The sequence below is a fragment of the Haliaeetus leucocephalus genome, unplaced genomic scaffold, assembly GCF_000737465.1.
Source record: "Haliaeetus leucocephalus isolate CR32 unplaced genomic scaffold, Haliaeetus_leucocephalus-4.0 Scaffold187, whole genome shotgun sequence".
NCBI classification, from domain to species: Eukaryota; Metazoa; Chordata; class Aves; order Accipitriformes; family Accipitridae; genus Haliaeetus; species Haliaeetus leucocephalus.
This window is the reverse complement of record NW_010972623.1, coordinates 168,975-183,868: the sequence shown is the minus strand read 5'-3', so window position 1 is coordinate 183,868 and position 14,894 is coordinate 168,975. Positions and strand designations below refer to the sequence as shown.

The following is a 14,894-nucleotide window of genomic DNA, read 5'->3' as shown; positions in this document are numbered from 1 at the left end:
AATGAGTGATTTAAGAGAGATAGTTTCTGAATTAGTGAGCACAGAGGCCACCGGAGGGGCTCAGTGGAAGTGTTCACAATGAGCCAACTACACATGCCTGCACAGTATTATATAAAATGAGAGGTTTGACATGTTTGGGATGTTGGCCCTGTCTCTCAGCATCCTCATGCCAAGGTTAATTTCCTGCCCTCTGTTCACAGCAAGAGGAAATTGCAAAGTAGGAGCTTGACAGAATGTCTGTTCACTAGACTGACATGGGATGTGATGTGCATACAGAAGAGAGGTTGATAAGGAGAGGACATAAGGCTGACCTTGCTTCCTTGCTAGAAATTGCTTCTGGGCAAGCAGTGCAGGACATGGACCTTCGTGTTTTGTTCTGACTCTTCTGTGGGGTTTGCAACACCTTTGCTCTTTGATGTGGCATTTTATTATCTTGCGGCCTTTCAGGTATTTTTATATAACTTTTCTCAAATGCCTTTCCTCTATTAAAATGTAAAAAAAAAAGAGGGGCCAGAATGATATAAAGTGTTTTGTGATGAGACTTTCTGAAAGAGAATTTTGCAGCCATCACATGCAACTGAGTGGAGATACCCACCTACAGTACATTGACTGATAAAAAGCCAAATGCCATTCTCTGGACTATCAAAAATGGATTTAGAAACATGCTGACTCTGGGTCAGCAGGATGTGGGAAAGTCATTCTCCAGGAGTCTGAGAAAGACGAATTCAGCACGTTGTTGCATTGTGTACAGCACTCACATCAGCCTTCAGTTGATAGAGAGGTCACAGTTCCTTTCTGGCTCCTCATATATTTTCTTGTCACTGTCTTGGTCTAACTTTAGTGAGCTGCCTTCCATTTCAGCTCAATCTCCATGCTGACACGAGCATATCAGAGCACTTGCTGTCCTTGATGGCATGGGAGATATGGATGTTCCTGCTGCCCTAGCATTCCCTGCCAGCTGAAAAGAGTTGGAGGCCTTAGAGGAGGAATTTTGACAGCACATTCGTGTCCTTCCAGCTTTCTCTGAGGCTGGCCAACGACGTGGAGACATTTCCGGTATGCTGATCAGTGCCTTTGGGGAAGCTGGCAGAGCCCCAGCTGTCAAGGTAGATTGCAGCCATCTGATCCAGTAGGATTAGCAGGGATTATCATGAATGCTCTCTGTCGGTAAGGAGGGGTTCTCAGCCAGGACTGCTTCTGAGACTGCCCAAATGTGGAGTTTTTCTGGAACAGGTTTAGACACCAGAGTGGGTTGTGGACGTTGGATGCATCTCACAGAGGTAGCTAGGAGGCAACAGGCAAGGCGATAGCTGACACTATATCTAGGTGGTAACTTGAGAAAAGCCAGAATATCATGTTTCTGAGGTCTCTCTAAATTCATTTCCTGGCCCTGAATTTTTCCCAGTCTTCCTGGACAACTACCATCAAATAAATCAGCTTTTGAACCTGTGAAGGAAGGGACTTGACCTGGGGGCTTGCTTCCTTCATCTTCAAGGTGGGGCTGGGCCAGACGTTGGACAGCCTCCTCCAGTTTTTGTCCTTCGGCTAGGGACTTTCTTAGATCTTCTCTGAGGAAGGTTTAGTGAGCGCCCTTAGTGGGAGTAGCCAGAGTCCATCATGATATGGAGATCCCTCCAAAGCTTGCTGGGACTCAAGCTATGAGAGAGGAAGGACACGGCTTCACTCACTACCAGACTTTGAAAACTCCTTATGTCACAAATGTTTAGGTTGAAGACTACCCTTTGGTCACCTGTGCAGCAGTGCTCTGCCTTTCTGCTAGGCCTGCCAGATCTGTGGTGGATTATGCCCTTGTCTGGCCCCAAGTGGAGGTAGTGCTGTGACAGTATTGCTGGTTAGCTGCATCTTGAGCTGGTTAGCTGTGTCTTGAGCAGCAAGTTCTGGGCCTGCACTGGCTGGATGTCTGTGAGGAAGGATAAGGTGTGGCAGAGAAGCAGGACACTTTGTCCTCCGTGCTGGGAGGCGGTCACCACAGCTGGTGACTCCCCATCCCTTGAAACTAATTCTGGAGAGCGCCAACCAAACCCAGCCTGGCCGAGGGCACAGATGCCTTCGGCAGTAGCGTAGTTGCTTCTGGCTGCAACCCTGGCGTGTGTGCTGCCAGATAAGCCCTATAAACCAATTCATGCACGCTAACCAGCTCTTCTCCAGGGTGGGTGCCTCTCTAGGTGTTTAAAGTAGTGCTGTCCCTGCACATGCTCTGCATCCTGCACTCTGTTGCCTGATAAACCCCATCTTGTGTTCCAAGTGGAGGGATCAATAGTTATCATGCCTGCAGGGAATTATTCCTCTGTTTTGCAGCTGTCACACCCCTTCCCTTGGTGGGTGTTTCAGTTGAGACTGATTTCTGTGATGTACTAAGGGGGAGAAATTGAGTCAATTGCAGACTCCTTTGGCCTCTCTTTCAGAAACACTTGCATTGCTGGCAAGTGACTTTTCCTTGAAAAAGCTCCTGGCTTTCCCAAGCTATTTATAGTCAGGTGGGCTTTAAACTGAACTTGTGGCTACACCATGATTGTGTCCTCATCCAGCTTCTATCACTCAGGAGATCAAAGACTGCTCCTAGGCTGACACTTGCAACACAGAGGAGTTTGACTCCCTTCTTTTGTCATTTGGTGTTAGGAGTGGTACTGTTGTTGTGTCAAAAACCTGGATGGTGCTGTGCTTGCCATTTGCAGATGCTGAGCAGAGAGATTTAAAGGAGGTTGCTATATTTGCTCTGTGGAGACTGATAAGAAGGCTTCTCTAATGTGTGAGGGCCTACCTAGGAGGACATACAAAGGTAGTTGTTTGAGAAAAATAAAAATCGAGCAGTGGAGGCTGAGAACCCAAGCAGGAACCAGTGGAGGTAGGGAGCTAGCCATGAAGGATTCCTGAAATGAAGACAAATAGTCCACAGTTGTTGTGATAGTCAAATACTCCCTGTTTACTCTGTTTCCTGTCAAGCAGGTAGTGGAACTACTTCTCTCCCTTGCAAAGAGATCAGAAAAGAGAAAGAAAGAGAAAGGAAAAGATGTTAAAGGTGGTAGAAACCGCATGTGCTCAAGTCAGGTTGTATGCAGTTCATCTACTTTAATGCTATCCATGACTATGGAACAAGGTTTTTCCCTAGGCTGATGTCGTGGTTTAACCCCAGCCAGCAACTAAGCAGCACACAGCCGCTCGCTTACTTCCTCCCCAACCCCAGTGGGATAGGGGAAAAAATCGGGAAGCGTAGTAAAACTTGTGGGTTGAGATAAGAATGGTTTAATAGAACAGAAAAGAAGAAACAAATAGTGATAATGATAACACTAATAAAATGACAACAGCAATAATAAAAGGATTGGAATGTACAAATGATGCGCAGTGCAATTGCTCACTACCCACTGATTGACACCCAGCTAGTCCCTGAGTGGTGATTCCCCGCCCCACTCCCCCCAGTTCCTATACTAGATGTGACATCACATGATATGGAATACACCGTTGGCCAGTTTCGGTCAGCTGCCCTGGCTGTGTCCTGTGCCAACTTCTTGTGCCCCTCCAGCTTTCTTGCTGGCTGGGCTTGAGAAGCTGAAAAACCCTTGACTATAGTCTAAACACTACTGAGCAACAACTGAAAACATCAGTGTGTTATCAACATTCTTCACATACTGAACTCAAAACATAGCACTGTACCAGCTACTGGGAAGACAGTTAACTCTATCCCAGCTGAAACCAGGACAGTTGAGGAAGAAGGAGTAGCACATGGAGAAATTGGATGCCGTTTTTCTTGTTAACTCCTGCAGGATGAATACAAGCCAGAAAAGGCTTTGTCGGAGGAAGATCTGAAGAATGCCGTTAGTGTGCATCATGCGCTGGCATCCAAGGCAACAGACTATGAGAAGAAACCCAATGTCCTCAAGCTTAAAACAGCAGATTGGAGGGTCCTGCTTTTCCAAGCCCAGTAAGTGCTCTCTTCTGATTTGTGCCAGTTGTGGAAAAAAAAGTAGTGCTGAAGGAGGGGTAAATTCATGCCCGCACAGGTTGAAGCAGAGGCTTAAGAGTTTCAATCTGTTTATTTGATCAAAAATAAGATTAAGTAGTGATTTGATTAGAGTGCACAAAGTAGTTCATGAGAAATAAACATCAGGTTTTAAGAGGCTTTTTAATCTAGCTGAGAAACGCATAACAAGATGCAGCAGCTGGAAGCTGAAGATGCAAGAAATTCAATTTGGAAACAAGGCACAAACTTTTAACAGTCAGGGTGATTAATCATTGAAACAAATGACCAAAGGCAGTCTTGGATTGTCTGTCTCCTGATGTCATCAGGTCCTAGGCGGATGTCTTTCTAGAACATATGCTTTGGTCAGAAACAAAGTTACTACTTAATACAAGAATAATTTGATTAAGTTCTTCAGGTTGTGATATCCAGACAGAACAGATGACCTGCCTTTTGCTTCTGACATTAAAAACCTGTGCATCAGTCTTGTGCGTGAGCCTTTTTCTACTGAGATCCATGTAGAAACCTCCTAGAGATCTGTGGTGTCCAGCACAGCTGAGACCTTAGGACATATGTCTGAATCAGGGCATTGGTTGGCTCTGTTGCCTGTGTCATTTGAATTGGATTAGGAAAAGATGCATGCTAGGGTGAGTTACAGACCTAATCATGAGCCAGCCTGTGACTGAGACACCTGACACTAATCACTTGCAAAGGTAGACCAGAAGACTGAGCAGACTCTTAAGACTTGTCCAGTTCTGGTTATTCTTGCTTTTAAAGTGCCATTGAAGGGGTGGAAAAGAGGTAGAGGAGGCTGAGTCAGCAGGTGCTTAATAAGTGTTTCTTCCCCAGGAGCCAAGAAGAAATGCAGACTTGGATCAATAAGATTAACTGTGTGGCTGCTGTCTTCTCTGCACCGCCATTTCCAGCGGCAATTGGCTCTCAGAAGAAGTTCAGTCGCCCGCTCCTGCCAGCCACCACAACGAAGCTATCTCAGGTGAGCTGTTTTTATATAGAGGATAAATGATGGCGATTTCTCTGGCTGGCTGGAAAGTGGACAGTGGTCCTTGGCATTGTTTTGTGGCTGTCGCCACTAGCATTCCTAGGAGAAGGAGGCTTGCACAGTAAATCTCTGTTCATTTCCTGATGCAAGATTTGAAGTGGGGGGAGAGAAGGAGCGGACTTGAATATAATTGGTTTGTATTTTTGAAGAAAAGAAGTAATCACCAGTGTTCCTAGTACCAATTACAGAATTTTCATCCCATAGTTATGTCTCTGCAGAGGACACTTCAAATACTGATTGGTGGTTTTTTGAATTTGAGTGTTTATTGCCACTCATTTAAGACGAAAGCTGATACATCAATGATATTTCTCCCACAAGACTTTTCCAGACTCCAACCCTTATGAGCTCAGGGATTTCCTGTTTAATGTATATTTATAAACTATCTCTTAACATGAATGTCTTTGGTCTCCCCTTGTGATCACATAAGCTTTTATATTCCACAACATCCTGTGGCAGGGAGTTTCACAGCTCTATTACTTCTTGCATGAAAAACCACATACTTCTGCTTGTTTCAGACTGGCTGTGTCTGATGCTTGTGCCCATAGCTCTGTTTACTCTGGGAGCTGTGATGCATGCCTGCAATTCCTCCTGCACTGGCAGGAACACAACATTGATTGCATTGATCAGGTTGACAGAGTGGCAGAGGTGATAGATCCCAATGCTGGGTGTGTACTTTTAGTAACCTCCTGTAGATTTTGAAGTCATCTGCCCATGCTGGATGGCTTCTTAAATATATTTTTTGGCCATCTTCATAGCTTAGCAACACTCCTTAGAAACCAGTATCTCATAATCTGTATTTCTCTAAGGGGGTGGTGTTTTTATGTCACCCCTGTTACTTCGCTCTCCATGGCAGTAGCCTTTCTTCTTACAGTGTGGTGACTGACTTCCCATCTTCTATTCTAGGTTAAAGTTTAAAACATGTCTCATACAGAATAATATTAACTTGTCTCATCCTTGTGGTTTTACCTTTTACTCGTGCATACGTTTTTTAAAGTACTGTATGGGGCTTCAATAATTTACCCCCAGTCAACAAAAGAAGCTTTTTTACTCATTGTTGTTCTGTGTGATTGTTCCATTTAGCACGTTGTTTCCTGGCCTCACTGTTTCCTTTTAATCTGGAAAGGAAAAAAATAGAACACAGCCCTGTGGTTTGTGTCTGAAAGAAGGGGAGACACGAAAAGAGGAATAAGATAAGCTGTTTTAGCTAAAGGCAGAAGAATGTTAAGTGTTCAAAGCAGATAAATTCAAAGGCAAGCAGAAACATGTCTGCTTTTATCTGTCAGTGTGGAAAAGCTGCCAGCAGGCTGCTTCTCATTTGGCAGACAAAAAAATATGAATTGTCAAATCCCTGTGGTTGCTGTTTAGGATTCTGTGGGCTGAATCATGATGGACAGTACTTCTTCAAAGGGCCTGTTCCTGGTCAGGCAGAAGTCAGGATGCAGTGAGAACCTAACACGGGTGAGGGAAAGAGGTTGGACATGACAGGTTGTGCAAGATCATTGCACCAAGTTTGCTTTCAAAAGCAGATCAGTGTCTGATCTTGGTTAGTCCAACCAAAGAGGGATGTGACAAAGCTATATATAAGGGAACAACCAGTCTAGAAAAGATCTGCTAGGGTTTTTTTTTCTTTTTTTTCTGAGAATGTGCATGCACACACAAAAGCTCCAAAGGGCTGCTGCCCTGGAAATTACAAGTGCCAAATTAATAGCTGCTCAAACACCTGCTGTCATCAGGCTGTAGAACTCACTGCAACAGGATGTCACTGGGACCAGAGATTCAGCACTATGTAAAGAGTGACTGGGCAGTAATAGAGAGATCAGGCAGATCCAGGGTAGTTACTAACAGCAACAAGAATTTTTGGCAGCCAATAGCGAGTGGTTCAAGCCCTACCATGTATAGGCGGAGGCAAATTATCCCACATGTTTCTTTCTTCGGTTCTCTTGCAAAAAAGTTGAAACGCAATATGAGCTGGAGCTCAACTATGATCCTCTGTACAAGTTTCTGCTCTCTTCTGCAGCTCCCTTTCTGCTCTCTTCTGCAGCTCCAGCTCAGTGAGCTGGGAGGCTCCATCCCTGGTGTGAGTCACAGTGCAGTGCAGGCAAGTCCAAGCTAGGCTTGAAGCTGCAAGCTGCGCAGCCACACCACTGGGGGACGACTACTGGCAGCTATCCCCTCCTCTGAGGCTAGGTACATACACGGGAGCTGAGCTGGGTACTACCTGCTGTTACGACTCTGGCTAAGTCACTGAGATCTGCATGTTCATGTCTATATTTTGGACTTACCTAGTTCAAACATAATTTCAGATCCAAGCCTAGAAATGGCCAGAAGGCCATGCTGCAGGAGCTGGAAACCTTCTGAGCTGAGGGAAGGGTAGCTGACAGATGGACTGGAGGAAGTGAGTGGGCCTGGGATTATGATAAAGGAAATTGCCTAGAAAGGGGAAGTAGCAGCTCCTCACTTTATCCAACTGCACAGTGGGATAAAAGCTGGTAGCAGCTTAGCAAAACGAGATACCTTTGGGGGATTGGACAGCCCTTCCTCTTCTGGATGCGTTGTATTGTTCTGAACAAATGGAAACCGCAGACCAGAGAGCGTTTGGTAGTGCAGAAATGGAAGGAAAAGCCCTGACTCTGTGTCCTTTCTGTCCTAGAAGGAACTACTTTTACATTGCGAAGACCTGAGGCAGGGTCTTCGCCTGTCTCATTCTGCCCTTGGTCTGACTACATACACAACAGCCTTAATTTATTTGCTAAAAAAAGTATTAAAGCAGAAGTGTCATGTTGTCAGTAAAGCTCTGCAGCAAGCTGGTTCTGTTGCTCTCAGCAGGGCGAGGGATGACAGGTTTGCTATCCTTCCCGGTGGCATCTGCAAGCTGCTGAGTTTTTCTGCAAACTTAGCCACTTTTCTTTGGTGCCTTTGAGAGCGCTGTTGGGGACAGAGCTCTGGGATAACAGACCTTATCAATCTAATTAAAATTAGAAAAGGAAAGAAGGAGAGAAAGAAAAAGAAACTACTTGGTGCTATTGTACAGACATCTCTCTATTTTCCTTTGCTTATCGAATATTTTAGATAAATAATTTAGTCACTTAAGTGCCTAATGTATTTCTGAAGGATGAACAGCTGAAGTCCCATGAAGCTAAGTTGAAGCAGATCTCCACTGAGCTTGCCGAGCATCGTTCCTATCCTCCTGACAAGAAGCTCAAAGGCAAGGAAGTAGATGATTACAAACTGAAGGACCACTATCTGGAGTTTGAGGTATGTATGGGAAACTTTATTACTTTTACTTTACTGCAAATGGAGCAGCTGGTCTTATACTTGGGGTACAGTCCTAAAGTTCTGCATTTTTCACCTTACTTAACCAAGGAGTATGTTCTTGTTAGACAGGTCTGTCACAGCAATCCCAGAAGCTGGGATGTGGCTCCTCTTTTTGATGAGGATTTCCTCTAACCTTAGCCATGAATTTAGCTCCTCATCTGTAAAATGGAGGGTAAAAATGTGACCCTCCGTCCTTGCCTAATATATCTATTTGAAGAGATGGTAAGGTCTTCAAAGCAGGAGCTGTCTCGTATTGTAATACTATGTGTTGCCTAGTGTGTTGGCACTTCAATCTTTACGGAATGACTGCATTCTGCAGTAATGCAGATCATGATAATTGTCTTCCATTGTATGTTCTGAAGGAACTGCTCTTCTAAAATTGTTGTCATAGGCATGCCTCATCAGAGCCATCTGTGTTGTGTACCAGTGAGCTGGATGTCAGTACAAGCAGGAAAAGGGTAGAATTAAAGATCACAGGATTGAGTGATGCAACTTAGGCAGCTGTGTTAGGAGATTGTTCTGAGTATCTGACAGCATGTTTTATCCATCATGGTGTCTGCCACATTTGTAGGGCTATGTGGGAGGGGATTGGCAACGCGGCAGGTGCCCGGTGTTTTTCATGGCTGCACCTTTGAGCTTTTTCCCCCAGAACTGTGAGTCAATGTTGCCTTGGCTCTGAAAGGATCCTACTCTAGATAGCCACTGCCTGGCAAGGAAGATCCATAGTCTGTAGAAGAGAAAGAGCAGATAAGACAAAAGTCGGAGAGACCACAAGAGGCAATGCAAGCCTCCACAACTGTAAGCCCCCCGTCATGTGTTATATGAGTTTCTTCTGGAGGAGCTCTTTTTACTCCTGGGCTTGACTGGTTGTGTACTTTTGCTTCTGCAGAAGGTTGTAACTGCTGTGTTGGCTTTAGCTTTGCTGTAGCTCTGGGCTGCATTGCATACGGTGAGCTTGAGATGCCTTGCATAGATGTTTTGATACTGTTTTGTACAGGCAACACAGTTGGCCAGTTTGTTCTTCCATATCCCTCATACCTGAAATGATCTGACCAACAATCAAACAAGGAAGTGGTGGACAGGGCTGGCAAGCAAAGGGTACACAATAACGTGGACAGGAGAGACTACATTATCAATAAAACAGGGCTAAAGTGAGGTAACGGGATAGCTTACATGACTGGAGTGCTGTCATGAGTGGATACAGGCTTTTTAGAAAGGACAGACAGGGATGGCAAGGAGGGGGATTCACCCTTTATGTGAGTGAGTAGCAGGCACATATGAAACTTTGTCTAAGGAAGGGTGATGAGCCAGCGAGGGCTTGTGGGTCAGGATTAGCGGGCACACCAAGATGGGTATTGTTGTGGTGGCTGTCTGCTAGGCCTTTTTCAAAAAACTGGAAGAAACTTTGTGTTTGCAGGCCTGGTCCTCATGGGGGAACTTCAGCCACCCCTATATCTGCTGGAGGGACAACGCAGCAGGGCACAAGCAATCCAGCACATTCTGGAGTGCATTGACAACAACTTCCTAACACAGGTGACCGAGGAGCAGACAAGGAGAGGCACTTTTCCTGGACCTCTCACTTAGAAACTAGGAAGAACTGGTTGGGAATATGAAGGTCAGGGTCAACCATGACAACAGTGATGATAAGATGTTGGACTTCGTAATCCTGAAAGGCAGGGTCAAAGTAAAAAGTAGGATCACAACCCTAGACTTCAGGAGAGCTGACTTTTGCCTGTTCAGGGAACTGCTTGGAAGAATCCCATTAGATATGGCCTTGGGGGGAAGAGGGCTTTGGGAGAGCTGGTCACTTTTCAAGGATCACCTCTAAGCTCAGAAATGGTTCACCCTGACAAGCAAGAAACCAAGCAAAGATGTCTGAAGGCCTTCATGGATGAACAAGTTGCTCCTGGCAAAACTCCACCATAAAAAGGAAGTGTGCAGGAGGTAGAAGCAGTGGCAGGTGACACAGGAGGAATAGAGATACTGTCCAAGCATGTAGGATTGCATTTAAGAAAGCCAAAGCCCATGTGGAGTTGAATCAGGCAAAAGGTGTGAAGGGCAAGAAGAAAGGTTGCTACAGGTATGTTAAGAGCAGGACAGCTAGGGAGAATATGGGCCCTAGGTGGGGCCCATAATGGGGCAGGGGACCTGGTTACAAAGAACAGGGAAAGGCCAGGGTACTCAATGTCTTCTTTGTCTGGGTCTCTGCTGGTAAGACAAGCCTTCAGCAGTCACAAATACATAAGCCCAGTGGGAAAATCTGGAGCAAGGAAGACTTACCCTTGGTGAAGGATGATAAAGTTAGGGAATACCTAAAGTGGTCATACACAAGTCTGCAAGATCTGATGGGATGCACCCATGAGTGCTGAGGGAGCTGGATGATGTCAATGCTAGGCCACTCTCAATTACCTTTGAAAGGTCATGGTGGTCAGGGGAGGTCCCTGAGGACTGGTGGAAAGCAAACATCATTCCTATCTTCAAGAAAGGCAAGGAGGAAGGTCCAGAGAACTACAGGCTGGTCAGTTGCTTCTCTGTCCATGGGAAGGTGATGGACCAAATTCTTCTGGAAATCACTTCCAAACACTTGAAGACAAGGTGATTGTGAGTACTCAACATGGCTTTATGATGAGGAAATCATGCTTGACCAACATGAGCCTTTTACAATGAGACGTCTGGTGTGATGGATGAGGGGAGAGCAGTGGATGTTGTTTGTTCTTGACTTTAACAAGAATTTTGACATTGTCTCCTCTAACATCCTTGTAGACAAGCTGATAAAGTGTGGTGGACTAGGAAATGGACAGTAAGGTGGTTTGGAAACTGGCTAAACAGTCAAGATCAGAGAGTTGTGATCGATGGCACACTGTCAGTTTTGAACACAGCACTCGCATGTACAGAGCAAGCCACACGCTTTCATGCTGTAAGGGGGGTGTTGTGCAACTTGGGAGAGCAAAGAGTTTCTTGGCTTTGGGTCCTTGACACAAAGTTAATTTTCTATCACTTCTAGAAGCGTGGTGAGTTAGGATGAAATGTAGGCTGGAGTGTTAGATGATTTTAGAAAGATTGACGGAGAAGGAGATCATTGTGGTTTTTTTCTGTTTTCTGTCAATTTTATCATGGTGAGAAATATTCCTTAGCTACCTCAGTACAAAGCAGAACCAGTACAGCCCAGGAAACAAAAGATGCCTTCTTCCCTAGTGAGAGCCTTGAACAGCAATCAAACCGTACAATTCAGGTATGTGATCAGCACTGCAGGAATGCCTGTCTAGGCAGAAAAGCAGTGGCACCAACTTCAGTTGCGTGTGAAAGCTGGTGATTCAAGGTGCTGCTGTGCAATGCTGTGTTACCTTCACACTTATTTTGCAGGCCATGTTGAACTATCAATAGGCAGTAAAAAAAAAAAAAAGGTGAGCTATATGAAAATCCTGAATGGAAACTTTCCTCTGGTTTTGGAGTTTCCTCACCTTCCCTTCAGAACAAAGTCCGGTCAGGGTCAGGCAGGAGCTGGTGACAGACTTTGCTGCATGGGGTCAAAGCAAAAGGGCAAGAGGCAGGCAGGGCAGTCTTTTGTACTTGGCTCTTTCAGGCTGAGACTGCAGACCAGACCTTGCATCTGTGTACAAAGGGCCATACTGATACATCTCCAGAAGCACACCAAAAGGGCCTGTAAGTCCCAGTGGAAGCAACATAGTCCCATTAGGAGCAAAGAAGCCAGATTCCTTTTCTGTAGGCCCTTGCAATTCCTTTTTGTTCTCCCACCAGCATTCCTTTCATTCTCGTTCCTGATGAAAGACAAGTGAGATGGTGTTTCCTGCTGAGGGGAGGTGAACCAGGAGATGCCTGGTCCTTGTTCAAGGATGCAGCTAGGAGTGTTTCTTCTTGCTGGTATCTTTGCTTGTAGACACTAAGGAAGGAACATTTCTCTTTGCTTGCTGTCTGAGGAAGTACAGCTCCAGATGATGGTTGCTCATTGCAGCAAATTTATGGTTTGAGAGAGATCTTTTGAGTGCTGTCAGGTGAGAAGTGAAGCCAGAAATTTGATGGGTGGCTACCTCATCTCCTCCTTATTATGTGCATTCAGTCTTCAGAGATAATGTTGCAGAAGCTTTTGAATGGTTTTAACTTCAGTGGTTTTACTTTCTTGACAGAATTTTCCAGATTAATTTCTTTTAAGGAAAAATTACCACCAGCTTTAATACCTACCTTTAAATGTCAGATCACTGAAAGAGCAAGTTTGTTGCAACTGAAATCAAAATAGAAACTTCCAACAGCATTGCTTAATTGCAATAGGAGTCATGGGCCCACAAATCCAGGGCAAAATGGCCATTGGCAGACATGCAGCGCAGAAGCTGGTCGTGGATATCCATTCTGATTGCTGGGTCTTGTGACCCTGGTGGGGTTTACTGGACCAACAAAACACCAAAGTCTGTATGGCAATGAAGGCCCTCTCTCCCATCATGAATATTATGCTGATCCCAGGCTTAGAGCACTGGCTTGCCTCCTTTTTTGCAGAGGTGTCCCGTTCATTGTGTGATGAATCATTCATCAGTCTGGTGCATCATCAGGGTTTTGCTTGCTCTTTCTCCATTTCCTTTTTTTATGGAACGACACCTCTTACCTGCTTGATGTGTTTGTCTCTCACATTGTGGAGCTGGAGCTCCAGATATGGAATTGATAAGAATGCTTTTTTGTTTAATTTTTAGGTGGGTTCTTTTATGATCCTCCTCTATGAGGTTTTGTTTATTCAAAGGACTCTTTGGAAACCCAGTCACGTTCCCTCCTTTTTTTTTCCTTTATATTCCACACTTCAAAACAGTTACCCAACTTTTTGACTTCCTGGCCTTGAATTAAGTGTTGTTACCAGAACTTTATTATTTTATTATAAATTGGAAGAACTTTTCTTAAACACCTTTTCCTCTGTCAGGAACATAATAGTTTGGCAGCTGTTTTGCCACTTGGAAGTATAAATTAACGATCAGTGCAGATGTTTAAGTCCTCCTTCCCTGGCTCCCAGCTGACTGAGATCACTTTAATTACAAAGCCTGCACCATGTCTTTAGTGGATATGTCAGGGGCAGGTTATTAAACAAATCCCAGGAGGTGGGTTGCTCTGTTCTCAGGTTCTCCTGCCCCAGCTTCTGGTTTTGAGGGCCTGCAGGGATCTTCTGTTACCTGTACCCTCATTTTGCTGGTTGCTGAGATGTTCTGTGCAGAAAGACATACTTGTGGCACACAGAGTGAAATCTTCCTGTTGGACAGGGAAAGCTCTGCTCCAGACAAGTAACAGAAAAAGTGGGCATGGGGCATAGTAAAGTGAACTTTTTCCAGTTGGAAAATACAAGTGTCTGGACAGAGAGCAACCTTCTTCATTCACCATGAGTGGCCCTGCCAGGGGAACATGCTGTGCTGCTGTCATAGCCTTCTCATCTGTTCCTTTTTGTTAAGGTCTGGCCTTGCAGAGCATCCTCTCATGGGCTCAGTGGTGGCCAAGCTGGTACAGTCTGAGCTTAGCAGGACCCTGCTTTGGTTTCTCCCTTGTGGGCTGAAGCAATGAAAGCAGTACCTGCTGGCGGGAGTACAGGGTCACAGGGGAGAGTTGTAGCCAACCAGAGCAGGATTTTTGTTGTCCCTTAGTTTGCTGCACTTTATTTCCCTGCCTGTGTGGGGCACATAATATCTCAATATGTGTGAGCACAGAGTATGACCCAGCGTGACAAAGGTCAGCAAGCTTTCACTTGGTGGTGTTACCTGGAAATCACCATGCACTCCAACTAGCTGGGAGCCACTGTTCAGCAGAGCACCAGGATTTGTGTGTTGCAAACTGAGTGCCTTTAATTGCACAGCACCCCTGGGCTCAGCCTGCCTGAAATCCTTTTTGTACAGTGTAATTTATGTTAGCCACCATTGTTCATGTCCACATCAGGCACCATTGTTCGCATCCATATGAGGTTCCTGGCTTTCAAGGCCAGCAGAAACGATTAAGTTACCCAGACTCAAGTGATTCTGCAGAATTTCTTCCAGACTGATTTGGGCCTTTCTTTTCATTTCTCAGAAAAATCGCTATGAGATTTACGTTGGCCTCCTGAAAGAAGGGGTGAAGGAGCTGCTGAGTGGAGGAGAGAATGATGCGCCAGGACTGAAGAAATCCCACTCGAGTCCCTCATTGAATCAGGAGTCTCCAGTTAGTGCCAAGGTGAAACGCAATGTCTCAGAGAGGAAGGACTACAGGCCAGAAACACCCAGCATTAAGCAGAAGGTCACTTAGGGTGGAAATGACAGCTGGGGGAACAGCCATGCAGCAAAGTACCGGTGGTCAAAATTTTTTCATTTAATAACCTGTCATTCACAAAAAATAAGTGCATCTGCCTGAATGGGGTGTTAGTGACATTTTCTATTGTATATTTTGCTGTTTCTGTGCAGATTGTGGGAGATGTCTTTGCTCCTGCTTTGCTTTGCTTTGTTAATTTATCATTTAGCAATTGAAGCATCGGGACTTTTTTGTGTTGTTCTGTTTCTAAAGGAGCTGGGGGAGGGGTAGAGCGCTGTG

General features: G+C 45.1%; 1 protein-coding gene across 1 annotated transcript in view; it reads left to right on the top strand.

The window, feature by feature from the left end:
• Positions 1 to 14,612, top strand: part of PSD3 (pleckstrin and Sec7 domain containing 3) — a 91,590-nt gene extending 76,978 nt beyond the window's left edge. The window contains exons 13-16 of the mRNA XM_010565219.1: positions 3,783 to 3,940; positions 4,826 to 4,970; positions 8,148 to 8,291; positions 14,400 to 14,612. Of these exons, the coding sequence (XP_010563521.1) occupies positions 3,783 to 3,940; positions 4,826 to 4,970; positions 8,148 to 8,291; positions 14,400 to 14,612 (660 nt within the window). The remainder of the gene's footprint in view (positions 1 to 3,782; positions 3,941 to 4,825; positions 4,971 to 8,147; positions 8,292 to 14,399) is intronic.
• The last annotated feature ends 282 nt before the right edge of the window (positions 14,613 to 14,894 follow it).